Genomic DNA, 25,149 nt, shown 5'->3' on the forward strand with positions numbered 1-25,149 from the left:
GCTAGTTTAGTAGCTAGTTTAGTAGCTAGTTTAGTATCTAGTAGGTAGTTTACTATCTAGGCTACTATCTAGCTTAGCAGCTAGGTTAGTAGCTAGTTTAGTATCTAGTAGGTAGTTTACTATCTAGGCTACTATCTAGCTTAGCAGCTAGGTTAGTAGCTAGTTTAGTAGCTAGCTTAGTGGCTAGTTTAGTAGCTAGGTTAGTAGCTAGGTTAGTAGCTAGGTTAGTAGCTAGGTTAGTAGCTAGGTTAGCAGCTAGTTTAGTATCTAGTAGGTAGTTTACTATCTAGGCTACTATCTAGCTTAGCAGCTAGGTTAGTAGCTAGTTTAGTAGCTAGTTTAGCAGCTAGTTTAGTATCTAGTAGGTAGTTTACTATCTAGGCTACTATCTAGCTTAGCAGCTAGGTTAGTAGCTAGTTTAGTAGCTAGCTTAGTATCTAGTAGGTAGTTTACTATCTAGGCTACTATCTAGCTTAGCAGCTAGGTTAGTAGCTAGTTTAGTAGCTAGTTTAGTAGCTAGTTTAGTATCTAGTAGGTAGTTTACTATCTAGGCTACTATCTAGCTTAGCAGCTAGGTTAGTAGCTAGTTTAGTATCTAGTAGGTAGTTTACTATCTAGGCTACTATCTAGCTTAGCAGCTAGGTTAGTAGCTAGTTTAGTAGCTAGCTTAGTGGCTAGTTTAGTAGCTAGGTTAGTAGCTAGGTTAGTAGCTAGGTTAGTAGCTAGGTTAGTAGCTAGGTTAGCAGCTAGTTTAGTATCTAGTAGGTAGTTTACTATCTAGGCTACTATCTAGCTTAGCAGCTAGGTTAGTAGCTAGTTTAGTAGCTAGTTTAGCAGCTAGTTTAGTATCTAGTAGGTAGTTTACTATCTAGGCTACTATCTAGCTTAGCAGCTAGGTTAGTAGCTAGTTTAGTAGCTAGCTTAGTATCTAGTAGGTAGTTTACTATCTAGGCTACTATCTAGCTTAGCAGCTAGGTTAGTAGCTAGTTTAGTAGCTAGCTTAGTATCTAGTAGGTAGTTTACTATCTAGGCTACTATCTAGCTTAGCAGCTAGGTTAGTAGCTAGTTTAGTAGCTAGTTTAGTAGCTAGGTAAGTAGCTAGTTTAGTAGCTAGCTTAGTATCTAGTAGGTAGCTTAGTATCCAGGCTACTATCTAGCTTAGCAGCTAGCTTAGCAGCTAGTTTAGTAGCTAGGTTAGTAGCTAGGTTAGTAGCTAGGTTAGCAGCTAGTTTAGTATCTAGTAGGTAGTTTACTATCTAGGCTACTATCTAGCTTAGCAGCTAGGTTAGTAGCTAGTTTAGTAGCTAGTTTAGCAGCTAGTTTAGTATCTAGTAGGTAGTTTACTATCTAGGCTACTATCTAGCTTAGCAGCTAGGTTAGTAGCTAGTTTAGTAGCTAGCTTAGTAGCTAGTTTAGTAGCTAGGCTAGTAGCTAGGTTAGTAGCTAGCTTAGTAGCTAGGTTAGTAGCTAGGTAAGTAGCTAGTTTAGTAGCTAGCTTAGTATCTAGTAGGTAGCTTAGTATCCAGGCTACTATCTAGCTTAGCAGCTAGCTTAGCAGCTAGTTTAGTAGCTAGGTTAGTAGCTAGGTAAGTAGCTAGTTTAGTAGCTAGCTTAGTATCTAGTAGGTAGTTTACTATCTAGGCTACTATCTAGCTTAGCAGCTAGTTTAGTAGCTAGCTTAGTAGGTAGCTTAGTAGGTAGTTTATAGCTAGCTTAGTATCTAGTAGGTAGTTTACTATCTAGGCTACTATCTAGCTTAGCAGCTAGGTTAGTAGCTAGTTTAGTAGCTAGTTTAGTAGCTAGTTTAGTATCTAGTAGGTAGTTTACTATCTAGGCTACTATCTAGCTTAGCAGCTAGGTTAGTAGCTAGTTTAGTATCTAGTAGGTAGTTTACTATCTAGGCTACTATCTAGCTTAGCAGCTAGGTTAGTAGCTAGTTTAGTAGCTAGCTTAGTGGCTAGTTTAGTAGCTAGGTTAGTAGCTAGGTTAGTAGCTAGGTTAGTAGCTAGGTTAGTAGCTAGGTTAGCAGCTAGTTTAGTATCTAGTAGGTAGTTTACTATCTAGGCTACTATCTAGCTTAGCAGCTAGGTTAGTAGCTAGTTTAGTAGCTAGTTTAGCAGCTAGTTTAGTATCTAGTAGGTAGTTTACTATCTAGGCTACTATCTAGCTTAGCAGCTAGGTTAGTAGCTAGTTTAGTAGCTAGCTTAGTATCTAGTAGGTAGTTTACTATCTAGGCTACTATCTAGCTTAGCAGCTAGTTTAGTAGCTAGCTTAGTAGGTAGCTTAGTAGGTAGTTTATAGCTAGCTTAGTATCTAGTAGGTAGTTTACTATCTAGGCTACTATCTAGCTTAGCAGCTAGGTTAGTAGCTAGTTTAGTAGCTAGTTTAGTAGCTAGTTTAGTATCTAGTAGGTAGTTTACTATCTAGGCTACTATCTAGCTTAGCAGCTAGGTTAGTAGCTAGTTTAGTATCTAGTAGGTAGTTTACTATCTAGGCTACTATCTAGCTTAGCAGCTAGTTTAGCAGCTAGTTTAGTATCTAGTAGGTAGTTTACTATCTAGGCTACTATCTAGCTTAGCAGCTAGGTTAGTAGCTAGTTTAGTAGCTAGCTTAGTAGGTAGTTTATAGCTAGCTTAGTATCTAGTAGGTAGTTTACTATCTAGGCTACTATCTAGCTTAGCAGCTAGGTTAGTAGCTAGTTTAGTAGCTAGTTTAGTAGCTAGGTTAGTAGCTAGGTAAGTAGCTAGTTTAGTAGCTAGCTTAGTATCTAGTAGGTAGCTTAGTATCTAGTAGGTAGTTTACTATCTAGGCTACTATCTAGCTTAGCAGCTAGGTTAGTAGCTAGTTTAGTAGCTAGCTTAGTAGCTAGTTTAGTAGCTAGGCTAGTAGCTAGGTTAGTAGCTAGCTTAGTAGCTAGGTTAGTAGCTAGGTAAGTAGCTAGTTTAGTAGCTAGCTTAGTATCTAGTAGGTAGCTTAGTATCCAGGCTACTATCTAGCTTAGCAGCTAGCTTAGCAGCTAGTTTAGTAGCTAGGTTAGTAGCTAGGTAAGTAGCTAGTTTAGTAGCTAGCTTAGTATCTAGTAGGTAGTTTACTATCTAGGCTACTATCTAGCTTAGCAGCTAGGTTAGTAGCTAGTTTAGTAGCTAGTTTAGTAGCTAGTTTAGTAGCTAGTTTAGCAGCTAGTTTAGTATCTAGTAGGTAGTTTACTATCTAGGCTACTATCTAGCTTAGCAGCTAGGTTAGTAGCTAGTTTAGTAGCTAGCTTAGTAGCTAGTTTAGTAGCTAGGCTAGTAGCTAGGTTAGTAGCTAGCTTAGTAGCTAGGTTAGTAGCTAGGTAAGTAGCTAGTTTAGTAGCTAGCTTAGTATCTAGTAGGTAGCTTAGTATCCAGGCTACTATCTAGCTTAGCAGCTAGCTTAGCAGCTAGTTTAGTAGCTAGGTTAGTAGCTAGGTAAGTAGCTAGTTTAGTAGCTAGCTTAGTATCTAGTAGGTAGTTTACTATCTAGGCTACTATCTAGCTTAGCAGCTAGTTTAGTAGCTAGCTTAGTAGGTAGCTTAGTAGGTAGTTTATAGCTAGCTTAGTATCTAGTAGGTAGTTTACTATCTAGGCTACTATCTAGCTTAGCAGCTAGGTTAGTAGCTAGTTTAGTAGCTAGTTTAGTAGCTAGTTTAGTATCTAGTAGGTAGTTTACTATCTAGGCTACTATCTAGCTTAGCAGCTAGGTTAGTAGCTAGTTTAGTATCTAGTAGGTAGTTTACTATCTAGGCTACTATCTAGCTTAGCAGCTAGGTTAGTAGCTAGTTTAGTAGCTAGCTTAGTGGCTAGTTTAGTAGCTAGGTTAGTAGCTAGGTTAGTAGCTAGGTTAGTAGCTAGGTTAGTAGCTAGGTTAGCAGCTAGTTTAGTATCTAGTAGGTAGTTTACTATCTAGGCTACTATCTAGCTTAGCAGCTAGGTTAGTAGCTAGTTTAGTAGCTAGTTTAGCAGCTAGTTTAGTATCTAGTAGGTAGTTTACTATCTAGGCTACTATCTAGCTTAGCAGCTAGGTTAGTAGCTAGTTTAGTAGCTAGCTTAGTATCTAGTAGGTAGTTTACTATCTAGGCTACTATCTAGCTTAGCAGCTAGGTTAGTAGCTAGTTTAGTAGCTAGTTTAGTAGCTAGTTTAGTGTTGGCGGATCGAGAACAGGCAGTTGTGGAGAAGTAATATTGATTGAAACTGGAAACTAGAGAACTGGGGAGAAAAGAGAAGAGAGAGAGAACTACAGAGAGAGATGCAGCTATAGAGACATAGAGTGGGGCAGACATGCAAACATGCAAATATCAACCACTAGCCTGACAAAACAGGCAGCTATATAGGTCACATGACTAGAGGCTCTAACACCCCCCTTAGGGTAGTAATCCTCCTTAGATAAAATAGGTGCTCTTCCCTACCCCCCGTAGAGAATAATAAAACAATCACTTCTTCTTTAAAGATTTGGAATCCTTCTCCGTACGCTCCGTACGCGCCTTCACGTAGTACTAGATATTAGAGAACGGCTCTTATCCTTTAGAAACAAAATCTTTAAGTAGATAGAAATAAGTCTTAGTAGGGTAGCCCTTAGTATTATAGTAAGTATATTTAGTATTATTAATATATTACGGCTACTAATTATATTAACGCTTAGCCTAATTATTAATATCCTAACCTTTCGAAGGTACTCTATATAACTACTCCTCGGGTTCCTCTTCGACTTCTTTATTATTATCTTCTTTATTATCTTCTTTATTATCTTCTTTATTAAACGGCTTCTAGTAGTCGTTTTTATATCTAATACGGCCTCTATAACCGCGCTATCTATATCCGCTATAAGAAGAAGAACTATAAGATTAAGATACCTTAGCCGTCGAAATTATTTCGTCCGCTTCTATAATTAAGTTCGCTTTAATCGCGAGTTCTTTATAATATTTACTAAAGTTATCTATTATAATTTCTATAGGAATTTAATATTTTAAAGTATTAAAAGTAAAGTTTACGCTCGGGAGTTTATTATAAAATGTATTAAGAATAATATAGAGTACTATAAAAAGATACGGCGCTACTCTATAACGTCTAAGAATATTAAACTAACTCTAATATATTATAATATAATCCTTTACTATAGAGAAATTATTATATTTTAACTTAGCGAATTTTAAAGCTTCTAAACTAATATTTATAACTTTATTATTACCGCTTATAATCTAGATAATTTCTTTTATTAAGTTATCGGCGTATTCTAAGAATTATTAAATCGAGCCTTTAAGAGTTATAGTAATCTTATTATTAATCTTTAAGGAAATCTAGCTAAGAATAGATACCGACTAATAGAACTAAGTATCGTATATTAGATCGTCTTCCGCCGGCTTTAGAATATTAAAATTTACTATATTCTCAATTCGAATTATTTATAAACTATTTATAATTTCGTATTTTTAGCGTATAAAGTTTAATCTATTAACCTTTAAAATATATATCTTCGGGTATTATATATTAGTAACCGCTTTTAAGCGAGTTCCTTAGATAATAGGAAGTCCCGGAGTCGGTTAGGTAGATCGGTCTAGTACGGGTAGCTATTAGGAGCTCTTATCCTATAAACTAAAGTTTAACTTATTAGTTATTTTAATAAATTAGGTTACTTTAAGCGAATAATCGCGAGTAGAATAAAGTGAAGTTTCGAAGATATTAATAGTCGCTACTAGCGAATAATCGTAAGCGAGAAAAGTAAGGTTTTCGAAGAACTAGGGGTTACTTCTAATAGATAAATCGCGAGTAAGATTAAGAATAAAGTAGGTTACTCCGAGCGAATAATCGCGAGTAAAATAAAGAATAAAGTAGGTCGCTTTAAATAGATAAATCGCGAGCGAGATAAATAAGACAAATAAGGTTACTACTAGCGAACAATCGCGAGTAAAGTATAGGGTAAAAGTAGGTCCGTAAAAACTCTATAAATCAATCATATAATATCGTTATATAAATAACGTCACTAAAACAAAGACACTAGTCTTACCACTTCGAGAACTAATAGAGTCTCAGTAAGAAGAACAAAGGGCTCAGAACCTATTAGCGGATCGAGAATAGGCAGTTGTGGAGAAGTAATATTGATTGAAACTAGAAACTGGAGAACTAGGGAGAAAAGAGAAGAGAGAGAGAACTATAGAGAGAGATGCAGCTATAGAGACATGGAGTGGGGCAGACATGCAAACATGCAAACATCAACCACTAGCCTGACAAAACAGGCAGCCGTACAGGTCACATGACCAGAGGCTCCAACATTTAGCAGCTAGTTTAGCAGCTAGTTTAGTATCTAGTAGGTAGTTTACTATCTAGGCTACTATCTAGCTTAGCAGCTAGGTTAGTAGCTAGTTTAGTAGCTAGCTTAGTAGGTAGTTTATAGCTAGCTTAGTATCTAGTAGGTAGTTTACTATCTAGGCTACTATCTAGCTTAGCAGCTAGGTTAGTAGCTAGTTTAGTAGCTAGTTTAGTAGCTAGGTTAGTAGCTAGGTAAGTAGCTAGTTTAGTAGCTAGCTTAGTATCTAGTAGGTAGCTTAGTATCTAGTAGGTAGTTTACTATCTAGGCTACTATCTAGCTTAGCAGCTAGGTTAGTAGCTAGTTTAGTAGCTAGCTTAGTAGCTAGTTTAGTAGCTAGGCTAGTAGCTAGGTTAGTAGCTAGCTTAGTAGCTAGGTTAGTAGCTAGGTAAGTAGCTAGTTTAGTAGCTAGCTTAGTATCTAGTAGGTAGCTTAGTATCCAGGCTACTATCTAGCTTAGCAGCTAGCTTAGCAGCTAGTTTAGTAGCTAGGTTAGTAGCTAGGTAAGTAGCTAGTTTAGTAGCTAGCTTAGTATCTAGTAGGTAGTTTACTATCTAGGCTACTATCTAGCTTAGCAGCTAGGTTAGTAGCTAGTTTAGTAGCTAGTTTAGCAGCTAGTTTAGTATCTAGTAGGTAGTTTACTATCTAGGCTACTATCTAGCTTAGCAGCTAGGTTAGTAGCTAGTTTAGTAGCTAGCTTAGTAGCTAGTTTAGTAGCTAGGCTAGTAGCTAGGTTAGTAGCTAGCTTAGTAGCTAGGTTAGTAGCTAGGTAAGTAGCTAGTTTAGTAGCTAGCTTAGTATCTAGTAGGTAGCTTAGTATCCAGGCTACTATCTAGCTTAGCAGCTAGCTTAGCAGCTAGTTTAGTAGCTAGGTTAGTAGCTAGGTAAGTAGCTAGTTTAGTAGCTAGCTTAGTATCTAGTAGGTAGTTTACTATCTAGGCTACTATCTAGCTTAGCAGCTAGTTTAGTAGCTAGCTTAGTAGGTAGCTTAGTAGGTAGTTTATAGCTAGCTTAGTATCTAGTAGGTAGTTTACTATCTAGGCTACTATCTAGCTTAGCAGCTAGGTTAGTAGCTAGTTTAGTAGCTAGTTTAGTAGCTAGTTTAGTATCTAGTAGGTAGTTTACTATCTAGGCTACTATCTAGCTTAGCAGCTAGGTTAGTAGCTAGTTTAGTATCTAGTAGGTAGTTTACTATCTAGGCTACTATCTAGCTTAGCAGCTAGGTTAGTAGCTAGTTTAGTAGCTAGCTTAGTGGCTAGTTTAGTAGCTAGGTTAGTAGCTAGGTTAGTAGCTAGGTTAGTAGCTAGGTTAGTAGCTAGGTTAGCAGCTAGTTTAGTATCTAGTAGGTAGTTTACTATCTAGGCTACTATCTAGCTTAGCAGCTAGGTTAGTAGCTAGTTTAGTAGCTAGTTTAGCAGCTAGTTTAGTATCTAGTAGGTAGTTTACTATCTAGGCTACTATCTAGCTTAGCAGCTAGGTTAGTAGCTAGTTTAGTAGCTAGCTTAGTATCTAGTAGGTAGTTTACTATCTAGGCTACTATCTAGCTTAGCAGCTAGGTTAGTAGCTAGTTTAGTAGCTAGTTTAGTAGCTAGTTTAGTGTTGGCGGATCGAGAACAGGCAGTTGTGGAGAAGTAATATTGATTGAAACTGGAAACTAGAGAACTGGGGAGAAAAGAGAAGAGAGAGAGAACTACAGAGAGAGATGCAGCTATAGAGACATAGAGTGGGGCAGACATGCAAACATGCAAATATCAACCACTAGCCTGACAAAACAGGCAGCTATATAGGTCACATGACTAGAGGCTCTAACACCCCCCTTAGGGTAGTAATCCTCCTTAGATAAAATAGGTGCTCTTCCCTACCCCCCCGTAGAGAATAATAAAACAATCACTTCTTCTTTAAAGATTTGGAATCCTTCTCCGTACGCTCCGTACGCGCCTTCACGTAGTACTAGATATTAGAGAACGGCTCTTATCCTTTAGAAACAAAATCTTTAAGTAGATAGAAATAAGTCTTAGTAGGGTAGCCCTTAGTATTATAGTAAGTATATTTAGTATTATTAATATATTACGGCTACTAATTATATTAACGCTTAGCCTAATTATTAATATCCTAACCTTTCGAAGGTACTCTATATAACTACTCCTCGGGTTCCTCTTCGACTTCTTTATTATTATCTTCTTTATTATCTTCTTTATTATCTTCTTTATTAAACGGCTTCTAGTAGTCGTTTTTATATCTAATACGGCCTCTATAACCGCGCTATCTATATCCGCTATAAGAAGAAGAACTATAAGATTAAGATACCTTAGCCGTCGAAATTATTTCGTCCGCTTCTATAATTAAGTTCGCTTTAATCGCGAGTTCTTTATAATATTTACTAAAGTTATCTATTATAATTTCTATAGGAATTTAATATTTTAAAGTATTAAAAGTAAAGTTTACGCTCGGGAGTTTATTATAAAATGTATTAAGAATAATATAGAGTACTATAAAAAGATACGGCGCTACTCTATAACGTCTAAGAATATTAAACTAACTCTAATATATTATAATATAATCCTTTACTATAGAGAAATTATTATATTTTAACTTAGCGAATTTTAAAGCTTCTAAACTAATATTTATAACTTTATTATTACCGCTTATAATCTAGATAATTTCTTTTATTAAGTTATCGGCGTATTCTAAGAATTATTAAATCGAGCCTTTAAGAGTTATAGTAATCTTATTATTAATCTTTAAGGAAATCTAGCTAAGAATAGATACCGACTAATAGAACTAAGTATCGTATATTAGATCGTCTTCCGCCGGCTTTAGAATATTAAAATTTACTATATTCTCAATTCGAATTATTTATAAACTATTTATAATTTCGTATTTTTAGCGTATAAAGTTTAATCTATTAACCTTTAAAATATATATCTTCGGGTATTATATATTAGTAACCGCTTTTAAGCGAGTTCCTTAGATAATAGGAAGTCCCGGAGTCGGTTAGGTAGATCGGTCTAGTACGGGTAGCTATTAGGAGCTCTTATCCTATAAACTAAAGTTTAACTTATTAGTTATTTTAATAAATTAGGTTACTTTAAGCGAATAATCGCGAGTAGAATAAAGTGAAGTTTCGAAGATATTAATAGTCGCTACTAGCGAATAATCGTAAGCGAGAAAAGTAAGGTTTTCGAAGAACTAGGGGTTACTTCTAATAGATAAATCGCGAGTAAGATTAAGAATAAAGTAGGTTACTCCGAGCGAATAATCGCGAGTAAAATAAAGAATAAAGTAGGTCGCTTTAAATAGATAAATCGCGAGCGAGATAAATAAGACAAATAAGGTTACTACTAGCGAACAATCGCGAGTAAAGTATAGGGTAAAAGTAGGTCCGTAAAAACTCTATAAATCAATCATATAATATCGTTATATAAATAACGTCACTAAAACAAAGACACTAGTCTTACCACTTCGAGAACTAATAGAGTCTCAGTAAGAAGAACAAAGGGCTCAGAACCTATTAGCGGATCGAGAATAGGCAGTTGTGGAGAAGTAATATTGATTGAAACTAGAAACTGGAGAACTAGGGAGAAAAGAGAAGAGAGAGAGAACTATAGAGAGAGATGCAGCTATAGAGACATGGAGTGGGGCAGACATGCAAACATGCAAACATCAACCACTAGCCTGACAAAACAGGCAGCCGTACAGGTCACATGACCAGAGGCTCCAACATTTAGCAGCTAGTTTAGCAGCTAGTTTAGTATCTAGTAGGTAGTTTACTATCTAGGCTACTATCTAGCTTAGCAGCTAGGTTAGTAGCTAGTTTAGTAGCTAGCTTAGTAGGTAGTTTATAGCTAGCTTAGTATCTAGTAGGTAGTTTACTATCTAGGCTACTATCTAGCTTAGCAGCTAGGTTAGTAGCTAGTTTAGTAGCTAGTTTAGTAGCTAGGTTAGTAGCTAGGTAAGTAGCTAGTTTAGTAGCTAGCTTAGTATCTAGTAGGTAGCTTAGTATCTAGTAGGTAGTTTACTATCTAGGCTACTATCTAGCTTAGCAGCTAGGTTAGTAGCTAGTTTAGTAGCTAGCTTAGTAGCTAGTTTAGTAGCTAGGCTAGTAGCTAGGTTAGTAGCTAGCTTAGTAGCTAGGTTAGTAGCTAGGTAAGTAGCTAGTTTAGTAGCTAGCTTAGTATCTAGTAGGTAGCTTAGTATCCAGGCTACTATCTAGCTTAGCAGCTAGCTTAGCAGCTAGTTTAGTAGCTAGGTTAGTAGCTAGGTAAGTAGCTAGTTTAGTAGCTAGCTTAGTATCTAGTAGGTAGTTTACTATCTAGGCTACTATCTAGCTTAGCAGCTAGTTTAGTAGCTAGCTTAGTAGGTAGCTTAGTAGGTAGTTTATAGCTAGCTTAGTATCTAGTAGGTAGTTTACTATCTAGGCTACTATCTAGCTTAGCAGCTAGCTTAGCAGCTAGTTTAGCAGCTAGTTTAGTATCTAGTAGGTAGTTTACTATCTAGGCTACTATCTAGCTTAGCAGCTAGTTTAGTAGCTAGCTTAGTAGGTAGTTTAGTAGCTAGGTTAGTATCTAGTAGGTAGTTTACTATCTAGGCTACTATCTAGCTTAGCAGCTAGTTTAGCAGCTAGTTTAGCAGCTAGCTTAGCAGCTAGTTTACCCGCTTGATTAATAGCTAGTTAGTAGGTAGATTAGTAGTTTAGTTAGAATACTATCTAGACTATTATATAGCTAAGGTAGTCTATAATCTAATCTAATCTAGATTCTAGATCGAGTATCTAATCTAAATAATTTACTAATCGATCTAATCTAATCTAGATTTTACTATCGAGTATCTAATCTAATCGATCTACTAATCGGTTATCTAATTAGAGTAATTTACTTTTGTTTTAGTCGGAGCCGGGTTCGAACTCGCGACCTTTAAGATATATATCGTATTTAACCACTACGCTATATACCTAGTTTTTTCAATATTTATCCTATACTTACCTATAACCGTACTCTTTAGTTAGTAGAACCCCTATACTATTACCGGATTATATAGCGGTATAAGCGCTTACTAATACTTATAGTAGCTAGGATTTAAACCCTCTTTTAATTAGGAGTAATACCTAAGTATCTTATCTAGGCCTACTTTTATACCGTTCTATATAGATATATATATATATAATAATTCGCTTAGTAAAGTTAAATTAAATTAAATACGTAACCTTAGAATTATATCGTAATTACGTAATCGCCGCCGAATCCGGCGTAGATTAGATATATCCCGGGATTACGTGATATAGCTAGTTAGTACCTTAGCCTACTAATTATATAGTGATCACGTGATCGCTGCCTAATCCGGCGTAGATCGGTATATATCACATGATTATAGGGTACTCACGTGATCGCCGCCTAATCCGGCGTAGATCGGTATATATCACGTGATTATAGGGTGCTCACGTGATCGCCGCCTAATCCGGCGTGGATCGGTATATATCACGTGATTATAGGGTGCTCACGTGATCGCCGCCTAATCCGGCGTAGATCGGTATATATCACGTGATTATAGGGTGCTTACGTGATCGCCGCCTAATCCGGCGTGGATCGGTATATATCACGTGATTATAGGGTGCTTACGTGATCGCCGCCTAATCCGGCGTGGATCGGTATATATCACGTGATTATAGGGTGCTTACGTGATCGCCGCCTAATCCTAAGTGGATCGGTGTATTTCACGTGATCTATATATATATCACGTGCTTTATTAGGCACCAAGGTGTCTATATCTTAAAGTCGAATCACGTGATGTAACCCTACCCTGATCACATGAGGAGTGAATTCTACAGCCAATCAGAGGCCAGGATCTCAGAATTCGCAAGACGGAATTTTAGGCATAGTCTGTTGGGTACCTTTTCTGTAAATTTGCTTCGCTGCGCTCAGCAAAATTATAAAATTTAAAATTATAATATATACTAATTTTATAAAAAATTAATAATAATAATTTATATTAATTTTAAAGATAATATAAGATCTAATTCTTAATTTTTATAATATTAATCTAAGATATCTTTTTTATTCTTATTATTAATATAAGAGTTAAATAATTATTTAGCTCGGTATAAGATATCTATTATTATAGATATAGATCTCTTAATATAATAACTATTTAAAATTTAATAATATTCTATTATATAATATATTTTAATATAAATTATATTAAAGACTAGCTATCTATAAAAAATTAGGATCTAAGTAAAAAAATAGAGGCTAATAAAGAAATAAAAGTCTAATTATTTAATTATAATATAGCTAATATTAGCGATAATAAAAAACTTAAATCTAAAACTAAATATATATCTAAAGCCGATAATATAGATATCTATAATTATAATATTTTACTTAATCTCTAGGACCTAGATCTATCTTTAGATTAAAAGACTCTAGATTAAGAGATAAACTTAATTAAACTTCTAAATTATTATCTAATAGTTAGAATAGTATAAAATAATAGCTAGCGTCTATATAGAAAATAGAAGCGTTAGAGAGATAATAATAAATATATATATACTAAGAGGTACTAAAAGGACTAAATAAAATATAAATAATTAAATAAATATAATAATAATCTTTTCTAGATTTCCTATTTATTATAAATAAAATACCCTAAAATTACTAGCTTTTCTATATAACTTATATATATTATAAGGTTAGTCGTATTTATACTATTTATAGTACTATAGTACTCCCGCTATAGCACTATAGCACCGAACCAAAGGCCTAGTGCTGCCAAGCCTTAGTGCTATAGCACCGAACCAAAGGCCTAGTGCTGCCGTAGTACCGGTGCTGCAGCACCGGTGCTGCGGGACTTGTCAAGGCCTAGGTAAGTCATATAAAACATACCTAATTTATAGATCTTACATACTATGAAGGGCGCACCAATACCCGGAAGGTATGTTGGGCGCTTGGCATGGCTATTCCCTTGAAACTTATAGGACCTCCCTCTAACTATCGCGGTCTGGGCCGTTTCGTACCCTCGGTTGTATGAGTTTGCTATATAGGTCCCTTTATATTTAAAACAACCACATACGACCATAGGGTGTGGTCCATGGAAAACAGGGCTTCCCGTCCGCTCAGCCGTACTTAAGCCACACGCCGGTGAGTTAGTAGTTGGGTGGGTGACTGTGAAGACCCACTATGAAGGGTCTTATGAAGGGTATGATCAGAGTGCCAAGGGTATATACAATACGAATTACTACTACGAAGTAATTGCAACTAGCACTACGTATGTATTCAAACTGAACTATAAACCTTTGTCTATAGTTCCAAATCTACTAGTTATACAATATACGCAGCCTAAGCGAGATCATATATATTAGACCTATATATCTCGTAGGCTATTGATATATCTACGTAGGTCCCCGAAGACCTCCGAGGGTCTACCTTAAAGGTACTATCTCGGGTCTAGGCGGGTTCTATACCTTACTTTATATAGTATAGGACGTAATATTACCTCCTTCTTTTATACTCGTCGACCTCGGCGTACTTCTAGGTTCCCTCTATAAACCTATCTCCTTTATCTAACGCGGTTCTTCTTTATTAAATAGGGTATTCCGAGGCTTCTTAGCCGGGTTCCTATAATAGTAGCGAGGTTTTTTATTCTTTATTTAGCGTACTAAGTATAAGGTTTTTCGTCGACTATAAGATTCTTTATAACTATAGGTTTATTTAAACGCTATTTTTACTCCCCTTTTTCGAAGGAGTATATCCTTATACTCGTCTTTTATAATATAGCTTTAAATAATAGGACTATAAACTAGATTTTTAACCCCGTATCTATAACTCCTATAGAGATATAGTATATATATTACGTTAATTCGATTATAAAAATTCTTATAGATTATATTAATTCCCCGGCCGGTAATAAATATAATTATTACTAGATTAATTAGTAGGCCTATATTATAATAAATATATTTTTTTCTTTTATATATCCTCTTCTAATATTATTTAAGTCGACCCCTATCTTAATACTATAGCGAATACTATTATTTTAGTACCGAATATCCTAGCTCAGAACGCTACTTATAGAACTTTTATTAGTACTTATAATACTCTCTATTCTTAGATTAACTAGAGAACTACTTTAGTATTTATTATATAAGCTATTTTAGTACTAATAGTATTAATTACTCTACTAGTTATATTATTAATTATATTATTAATCGTACTAGTAGTCGTACCTCTATTACTACCTATAATAGTCCTTATAATACCCCCTATCGTACTACTTATTATACTACTACCCCTTCCGGCTCCTCTATCCTTACTACTAATAATATTTAAAATATAGAGAGAATAGTTTAATAGAGTATTAGATAGGTTTATATAGCGTTTTATAAGTATTTAGATAGGATCTATAAGGCTTTTATATATATTCTTATATTTTCTAATATCTAGGCTATTTTTCTTAGGCCTTTTATAAAATATTTATTTATAGGTTTTTATAAAGACTATTATTATTCTTATAGTATAAGAAGCTTTTTATAAAGACTTTTACTCTTATATCTCTTTATTTTTTATAGAGGCGATATATCCTTTATTAGTCTATCTAAGGATTTATACTCCTTACTAATCTTTAGAGTAACGCTTATTTTATTAATTATAAAACTATAAACTATCTCTTTTAATAATATTAGCTTAGTAGATTTATTATAGGCTAATTATAATAAGAGCCTCGCTATAAAGATTATTATTCTTATATTTTTATTAGCTATAGTTTATAAATAGTACTTAGGATAGTTTAAAAAGATCTATAAATTATTCTATCTCTCTTTTAAACTCTATTAAGACTTCTATAACTTCTTCTAAATTATCTTCGGTAGGTTAGATTTTTAGAATTAATCTATTATAATTATATTATTTAATATACTACTTAGTTTCTAAATATTCTCGCTATCTTTATAGCTTTTTTAATATATTAGGTATTAAAAACCTCTACCCCTTTTTTAACTTATAAAATATAGTTAACTTTAAATTTAGATTCTTTATTAACTTTAATAAGATCTAACTACTCGCTATAAATTAGTTTATCTTTATAGGGCTTTAATATAAAAATATACTATATAATATAGATTTTTTAATATAAAGAGATTAATATTAATTAGTATATTTATTATCTTATTTTATAAACTATTTAAAAAGATCTTTTATAATAATTATCTAGTTTTCTAAGGGGGTATCCTAAATCGATATACTTATTCTAAAGTAGTATTTAGTTAGTTACTATAAAGATTTTCTTTATATAATTCTTATTTATAGTCTTTTTTATAGTATCTTTTATTTTTTATAATCTCTTTTTAAGCTCTTCTCGCTATTTTATAAGCTCTTTCGTATATTCTTTTATATCTTTATAGACCTCTTTATTATTATCTTTAATACTCGATTAGAGTTTAGGTCGGATTCCTATAAAGACTTCGCTTAGAGATATATCTAGAGCCGAATATATAGTCGTATTATATATATACTATATAAAAAAAAATCTACTTAGTCTAGTTATCTTAATATTAATTAATATAGTTATAAAAATAGTATTTAATAGATTAATTCTATCTTTTTATTTATCTATCTATCTATAGATAGTATATAATAGATAATCTTTTTTATATTATAAGATAAAAGTAGAAACTAATCTAAAAAGTACTAATAAATAGACTTCCTCTATTACTAATAAGATTCTTTAATATTCCTAACTATAAGATAATTTTTATATATAATATAGCTATAAGATCTTCTATTATTATATCTTTAGTATATAGTATATAAATTACGAACTTTATAAATAGATCTATTATTACTAATATTATATTATAGATTTTATACTCTTACTTTAAAGATAATAAATCTATTATAAAGTCTATATTTATTTATTATAATAGTCTCTAAGATATTAGTAATAGTTCTAATAGTCTATATAATTTATATCTATATATTATATTTCTTTAATAGATATTATATTTATCTATATATAAAGTTATTTCCTTCTTTATATATTACTAGAAATACTTACTATAAATCCTTTTAATAATTCGCCTCTTCTTATAGTATCCTATTTAAGAATTATTATAGTAAGTATATATAATTTTATATATTATAACTAAGTCTTTTAATATATAAATCTTCTTATTATATCTAAATAGGCTATCTTTAATAGTTATTACTTATAGCGTATTATTAAAGCGTCTATTACTCCCTATTTTATCTATTTTATTACGCTTATTCTTTATAAAATAGTCCTAGCTTTAATACTATCTTATAAGATTTATAATAGACTTTATAAAAATATCTTTTAGCGCTATTTCTCCTATAAAGCTAACTATTACTTCTATATAAGTAATATACTATTTTAGACTATTATAATTACTAATAATCTAGTACTTATCTATTTATAGCTTTTATATTTTATAGGATTTTTTAAGAGCCTATTTTTACTCTTTTAGGATAGTTATAATCTTCTTATATATCTATTAGTTCTTCTTTATAAGTCTTTAGGTCTATTTTTTAGACTTTAATATAGTTTTTATATTTATTATATCCTTAGTCTAAAGGTCTTTCGCGGCTTTTATATATATTATAATATTTAATTAGATCTTTTTAGCTTCTTCTATTTTATTTATAAAGGGTTCTTTCTATAGGCTTTATCTAATCCTTAAAAGTAGCTTATCTTCTATAAGATCTACTAACTCTATCTCTCTTACTTTCTAAGTATAGTCGGACTTCCGATTTAGCCTATCGGCTAAATTCTTTAAATCTATTTTATATTATATTATAAAGTCGAACGATATAAATTATATTACTTATCGCGCTTATCTTTTACTAAGATTCTAAGATATAAGTATTATAAAATCCTTTAGATTCTTATAATCCGATAATATAAGGATATTTATAATATCTTCTAAGTAGTATCTCTATATTTTAAATATCTTTATAATAGCGAGTAGCTTACTATTATAGGTTTTATAATATATCTCTAGCTTATTAAACTTCCTTAAATAGAATATAAAGAAGTACTATTAACTATCTTCTTTAAATTATAAGATAATTATTATTAGTATAAAATCTAATATATTTATCTCTACTAGTAGTCTTTTATCTAATTAGAAGTAGATTAGAAGGGATATCTTTATAAAATAACTTTTTAGGATAGCGAATACTTCTCTCGCCTTTTTTATAAAAACGAAGTCCTATATCTTCTTATTTATATCCTTCTTATAGATATCTAATCTTTTTACTAATATATTAAAAGATTTATAGATCTTCGAAAAGAATACTATAAATCTTCTATAGAAATTTATATATCCTAAGAATATCTAGATATTATAGATACTCTTAGGCTTTAGCTAATTTATAATAATTATTATCTTCTTCTAATTTATTTATACGCCTTCTAATATAATAATAAAACTAAGAAATTCTACTTTTATAATATAAAATATATATTTTAATCTCTTTATATAAAGTTTATATTCGCGGAGTCTTATAAGAATCTTTTAAATATATTTTATATAATCTTTTACGCTAAATAAGAATACTAGAATATTATCTAAATAAATAATTATAAAAATATCTATAAAATCTATAAAAACTTTATTAATATATTATTAGAAGATTATTAGTATATTAAAAAGTCTAAATAATATAACTCTATATTTAAAGAGCCTATATCTTATATAAAATATTATCTTTTATTTATCTCCTATCTTTATATATAAATAGTAATATATATTTAAGAGATTAAACTAGCTATAGATCTTAGCTTTTATAAAGCGATCTAGCGACTTTCCTACTAATAGTAATAAATACTAATTCTTAATAATAATCTTATTTAGTCCTCTATAATTAATATATAATCTTAATCCTCTATCTTTCTTAGATATAAAAAGTATTAGCGCTTTTATAAGACTTTATAAAGATTAGATTTATCTTTTATTTATAGCTTTTTTAATATATTTTTTTAATATCTAAAACTATTCTTTAAATAATAGATATATAAGTTTCTATAAAGATTATATATCTCTCTTAAAATTAATTATATAATCCGCCTTTAAATATAATACTAAGATCTCTACTTTTATAGGGTCGAATATATCTATAAAGTCTATATATTCCTTTAGTAGGGCTTCTTCCTATATTACTTCTAGTCTTATAAACCTTACTAAGCCTATCTATAGGTATACTAAGATATATTTTATATCTTATAATAGATCTTATATATAGTCCTTTATTATAATTCTTTTAAAATTATTTTTATTTTATATACTATAATACTACTATAAAGCTTCTTTTTAATCTATCTATAGATTTTTATAGATTAATTAGTTAAATCTTAGGATTAGGTTATATCTTTATATATCTACTACTTTTATTATAAGGTTATAACTTCTTTTTATATTTATATTATTAGTTAGACTAAACTTTATTTCTTATATCTTATAGAATCTAATCTCCTATCCGTCGATAGCTTTAACTATTTATAGTAGGAGTTACGAGTTTTCTAAGTTCTATTTTATCTATTTCTAACTAATAAAAGACTATTCTATATTATAATCTATAAAGATATATATAAAGATTTTCTTTATCTTAATATAAATTATAGCCTTACTTATAAAAGCTTTTAGAGATTATAGATTTAAAGTAGTAACTTCTAATATAGCTATTATTTAAAATATTAAATTCTTTATTTTTTTATATTATCTTTTCTACTATTTTTTATATTATTACCCGGCTTTCTATAAAAAAAAATAGTATTTATTTTTTTATAGCTATATTTCTAGTAATATTTATATATAAATAAAAACTTCTTATTCTTTTTATACTTCTTTTTTAGTCTTTTATATATAGATTATAAGATTTTCTTTATATCTTATATTTTTATAAAAGATTATTTATTTTTTTTATCTTATTTCTCTAAAATAGATTAACTTAGTTTTAAAATCTTCTTTTATAAATTTAAGTTTAATTCGATAATTTATAAGCGATCTAAAAGATTAGTATATAAATAATTTAGATCTATCTCGATCTATTTATAATCTTCTACTTTAATATTATTAATTATATTTATACTTAAATATATTTTATATATATTTTTTAGTAGTAGTATATATAGATTTTTCGCTATCTAATTAATATATAGCGAGTATATTATAACCGATTAGCCTAGCCTCTATTAGTAATATATCTATTATTCCTCTACTTCTTAATAGATAATCTAAGGATTATCTATTATATATTATAAGAACTAGATAAACTCTATATAGATTTTTAGTATCTTAGGTTTAATAATATAGGATTCTTATACTATTATTATATCGCTATTAAGGATCTCGACCCCCCTATCTATCTTTATAGTATTATCTTTAAAATAGTATAAATATTAGCCGAAGTAGTTATTTAGGCGCGTCTACTATATCTTATACTCTTAGAGTATTTTTCTAGAGTATTTTATAATACTTATTAGATATAAAGGATATCTTATATTTAATATATAGTATACTAAGAGGACTCTAAAGCTTATTTTATTATTTTTTTTATTATTATCGAGATCTATATCTACTAACGATATTATTCTTATTAGAGGAATACTTAGCTTAGCCTTTATATTTAATTCCGCTATATATTTCTCTATCTATATTTATATCTCTAGATACTCTTTAAGTTCTATAAGTTATTATACGCGGGTCTTTACTACCTTTAAATCCTTAGTTTCTTCGTTATCTTCGACGGTCGTAATAGAAATTAGTTCTTCCGCGAAGGGTTTAGTCGGGTTTATAGAACCTAACTATTCTCCTTCGTATTTACCTTCGGAGGTACCGAGGTCTATATCGAAGTTATCTTCTATAGTTACTTCTAGCGTCTTCTTACTTTACTCCGTAGTTACGCGGGTTCGGCGTATAGGCACTATATTTTACTAGTAGCGGTCCGATTAAAAATAAGATAGTTTAGAATATAAAGACCTACTATAAAAGGTCTTATAAAGGGTATAATCAGAGTACTAAGGGTATATATAATACGAATTACTACTACAAAGCAATTGCAACTACGTATATATTCAAACTAAACTATAAACCTTTATCTATAGTTCCAAATCCACTAGTTATATAATATACGCAGCCTAAGCGAGATCATATACATTGGACCCATATATCTCGCAGGCCATTGATATGTCTACGCAGGTCCCCGAAGACCTCCGAGGGTCCACCTTGAAGGTGCCATCTCGGGTCTAGGCGGGTTCTGCACCTTACTTTGTATGGTGCAGGACGTGACAGTGACCACCAGCGAATCCTCACTATTGTATGTTTTTGTATGTTTTTGTTATTGTTATGTTGTGTCTATTTCCGACAGATATTCCCTTGAAACTCGAACGACCTCCCTCTAGCCCGGTCCGGGCCGTTTCTACCGGTTGTATAAAATGCAAGGCGTGGCACCTACCTACAGCATTCCACATCTAACTACAACATAACTAGGTTACCGTGGTTCGAGTGCTGCGGTGTGCAGGTATCACGGGGGTATGGATGACCCGCTCCGGCGGGGTTTTCCGGCAGTATTAGGGGTATAACAACTGTTCCCCGGTTATGAACAATTAACCATCCATTATTTTTCATTCCGTGTATGTGCTATTAGTAGGCCCGTAGAGGCTACTAGAGCTCGACCTTGTGCGGTTGTGTTACTCGTGCTCGAGTACGCAGTCTAGTTGTTTTGCTGCACCGATGGACTCATTTCCGCCAACGCTTCTCGGTACGACAGGGCCAAGCTACTTCGTTTCCGCCGGCGCTTCTCGGTACGACAGGGATCACAACGGCGGTACCTCTGTTGCCATTGCGGGAGCACAATATCACAACCATCACACTTACGGGGGGTTACCGTCGTAGGTATGAATGGCGAGGGAGTACCCGGCGTTCGCATCAGAAGAGGCCTATGTGTAGAAGAGGGGCTTCGGACTGAAGAGGGAGCAAGCATAGGTAGGGAGTTTCGGGGCGAGGCGGGAGCGAGGATAGGTAGGTATCTTTGGGCTGAAGAGGGAGCGAGGGTAGGTAGGGAGCTCCGGGCTGGAGCGGGAGCGAGGGTAGGTAGGGTAGCCGTCACTGATGGCGGATGGTTGGACGAAGTAGTCGGCACTGACGAAAGTTGAGGTGGAGACTGGGTTTGCATTTTTATTGTCCTCACGCGCCGGCAACGACTGCATACTCGGCGTGTCTGTTCATAAGGGGGCAGGACGCGGGAACATGAATCACAGGAGCGCTGGATGGTTTCTACAGGCGAAGGAACCGCTACACTCTCGTTGGCGCGACACGGGGCACACCTCGCGTACTTAGTAGAAGCAGAGAGGGTAGTACCGCAAATAGTACAATAGCGAGACTCGCAAAGCCACTTTGGACCACCATCCCGGATACTTCGTATACATGTCTTGCAACGAACGCTCTGAGACCGGTTAGGCAGACCTAGGGAAGGGACGGGAGCTGCACAGCGAATGCAGAACTGTGAAGGAGGAGGAGAGGGAGGCATTGAAGTGGCATAGGGATTCAAAGGAAGTAGAAATTGGATACTCCGTACTTTGGAAGATATAGTGACTGGACATAGGTTTTTGCACCACCAGCCCCACATCTTATGATTATATAATATTCTGCCAGTAAAAAAAAAAAGCATATATTATATTTACCTTTACAAACCTTTACAAATAATAACATATAATAAAAGCATTTGTTCCAGAGTTTAGGAATGGATAATACAGTATCTTGTTTGCGAAAAATCAGCTTTGCATGTTATTTTATAGAGATTATATTCATGGATACTACACGTTTTAGGTAGGCGGTATAATGATATATTGGCGGTGAGCTAGGTGGGGCTATAGGGTACATCTTATAGTGCTGTGGCTAGTACTATAAGGGTAAAGAGGGGGAAAAGGACCAGTTCTACATATTCTCCTTCATAGTTTAAATAAGCACATACGACCATAGGGTGTGGAAAATAGGGCTTCCCGTCCGCTCAGCCGTACTCAAGCCACACGCCGGTGAGTTAGTAGTTGGGTGGGTGACCACCAGCGAATCCTCACTGTTGTATGTTTTTTTTTTTGTTATTCAATGTATTTGCTCTAGAAAGTAGGTGGGGAGGGAGGGAAGGAGGTGTGGTTATGGTACAACAAGAATAGTCGGCCATTTATGCGGCCTTGTGATATCTTTTTTATATGAAGTGTATACATACATACAAACGGGGTGAAAAAAGACTTTTTCTATGTATAACTTTGAGAATAGTCGGCTAGCTAAGGATGATGTACGATGTGTATTTAATATTTGTCAAGATGTTAGTATGACATCTGTCTACAACATAATATATTTATCCCCTTCTCCGGGCGAAAAACATTTAGCCGCAACCTCATGAAGTACCCGAGGAACGGCATTTCATCAAACATCCGCGGGCCGCGCATAGTTAACTAACCGACGGCACATGTGGATACTAGTATCCGTCGGTATTTGCCCAGGGCTAGCTACATGACATCTACAAAGTAATTAAAATAGTTCGACGTTGAAAAGAATCCAAATGAAGAATAACAAAAACAGCCATAAAGGCAGATAAATTGACCCAAGAGAATTGCAGTGCGCAATAGAGACAAGTTCAACACCTAGGCTATCATAACGCATCCCCAAAAAACCATACCTCGACTCTTGAAAAGTCGGAAGAGGATACATAAAAACATAAGAACCGACACGGAGAAAATAGATCAAAGTCGAAAAACCCAGACACACTGCCAGGTTTCCGTGCCATCCCAAACTTCGCTCGAAACAAACCAAAAACCCAGAGAGAGAAAATGAAACAAATAATCAAACCCGGGTTTCACGGCCACCTTGGCTGGAAACCTCGGGCAACGCCTTGCGCGCATTTTGAACAGCATAACCCAAACCCAAAAAAAGAGCATGTTGCAAGTAAACAATACCAAGGAAACCAAAAAAAAAAGGCAAAGAAGAGGTCGCGCGCACTGGGTATAGGTGATAATCAATCTTCGTGATCCCGTTTTCAATTCTTGGTCTGAACCAATACATGGGGTGGCTAGACCAAGAAAGGAAATGTTTGGATTTGGAGTTCAATTCGCCTGCCGTCGGGTACTCGGGGGATTTCCCGCAGGCTTGGATATCCCATTTTTTGAGTCGCCGACGATCATAGATAAAAGAGAGAGATAAAGAGATGATCGTACAGTACGTAAGACGTAATGGACGAGATAAGTCATGAAGAGTAATAATACAATGGAGCACGGCGATTGGTGCCATTGCTTCGATGGGCGCCGGCCGAAGAGGTGCGACAGAGATAATGGCTCTCTGGCGGGAACTCTAGCGGCTGAATGGAGACCAGACCGTGCTCAGCCAACCGGCGGGAATACCGATCTCAGAAGGCGCGAGCATGGACAGCTGACCCCATTCAGACCCATCTAGGAAGGCGAGGACGTCATCTCCGCCGAGACTCGTTGATAGTAAGTTTGAGTCTGGGAATTCGGTGGAGGTCAGAGGTGGGGAGGGGGCTAATTGGGTGACGGACCCCGGTGGGGGGAGGACAGGGATGGTGTGTGAGGCGGTTGCGTTGATGGGAGGGAGGGATTGAGAGTACGGCGGGGGAGGGGCCTGTGGGCGGGCCGGGAGCCAGGTGTTGATGGGATTCAGGCGGTTGCCTGCTGCAGTCATATACTGGGAGGGGGACTGTGTAGGTGCAGATAGAGAGGGAAAACTGGGAGATGAAGTGGTGTACATCGGGCCGTCTGGGTGATGTTGCTGAAGAGATGGGAGAGAGTACGGGGACCCGGATGGCATTTGGCGGCTGTTGGGAAGTGGTAGGCTAGGACGGCGATCGCCTTCGTGTCCAGGTAGCGACAGACCGGGGCTGTTGACCGGAACCCACGACTCGCGACGACCACCGGCACCGGCACCGTCGAGCATCTGGTCACCGGGATCACCGGTTTCACTCCTGACGGCGTTGCTTCCAGCGTCACTCATGTTCGTGCGCTCGTACATAGACTCGCTGGCTGCGGGCACTGCGATACCGTCATCGTCCATCCCAGGCTCTGTCAGTTGGTCCTCGATGCTTCCAAAGTCGAGGAAAAGCTTTTCGAGCAACTTGAATTCTTCGAGGCCACCACCAGCGCCGCCTTCGCGAAGGGGGCGAATCCCATTGAGGCCGTGGTCAGAGGCATCCGACATGCTATCCAGGCGGTTCCGTGAAACCCGGCGGAAATCACGCTTGACTTTGGAGAAGTAACTGTGAAGGCGGTTCAGGGTGCGGAACCAGCCCATCGCCATCTTCAAACGAGGCCGCATCTCCCGAATGATATCCAAGGCTTTGCGTGCCTGTGCGACACCGAGCTGGTGGCTGTCATGGCTAGCAGGGGGCGGCTTAGTTCCCATCAATCCATCGGTATCCATGTGTGGGAAATGTGTTCCATAGACACCGACAAAAGCGGCATTGTAGACGGCAAATCCGACCAACGGGTTCTCAACAAGAGCACCGCGGGCTTGACAGGTGGCCACAAGGTCGATCATCTGACGCGCGGCCTTGAAGAGTTCACGAGCACTATCCCGCCAGAAACCGTCAGGTGGGCCATTGACCTTGTCGACGGCGAACAATGGCTCGTCCAGGGGGCCAGAAGGCTCATTGCAGCGGATAGGTAGGAATGGGATATAGGCACGGTGAAGGACAACCACTGATAGGAAGTAGACAACATGCATCACGGTATATGAAGCCAGAGTGGTCTTGTACATGATATGTGTGTCCGTATTTCGCAAGGAATACTGCAGGTTGCGAGAAAGACTATCC

The 25,149-nt window shown here is 34.8% G+C and overlaps 2 protein-coding genes across 2 annotated transcripts; both read right to left on the bottom strand.

The window, feature by feature from the left end:
• Positions 1-21,268: 21,268 nt before the first annotated feature.
• Positions 21,269-21,538, bottom strand: N7516_002843 (uncharacterized protein; the record flags this gene model as incomplete). Its single annotated transcript, XM_057215563.1, has 1 exon — positions 21,269-21,538. One exon carries the CDS (start codon positions 21,536-21,538, stop codon positions 21,269-21,271), a length of 270 nt encoding a protein of 89 aa, XP_057077446.1.
• Positions 21,539-23,675: 2,137 nt separating this feature from the next.
• N7516_002844 (fungal specific transcription factor domain-containing protein) lies at positions 23,676-25,094 on the bottom strand (the record flags this gene model as incomplete). The annotated part of the gene is made up of 1 exon (XM_057215564.1): positions 23,676-25,094. The coding sequence occupies one exon, from the start codon at positions 25,092-25,094 to the stop codon at positions 23,676-23,678; it is 1,419 nt and encodes a 472-aa protein (XP_057077447.1).
• Between the last annotated feature and the right edge of the window lie 55 nt (positions 25,095-25,149).

Source organism: Penicillium verrucosum (assembly GCF_028828655.1).
Source record: "Penicillium verrucosum strain IBT 35672 chromosome Unknown utg000001l_segment0_segment0, whole genome shotgun sequence".
Taxonomy (NCBI): domain Eukaryota; kingdom Fungi; phylum Ascomycota; class Eurotiomycetes; order Eurotiales; family Aspergillaceae; genus Penicillium; species Penicillium verrucosum.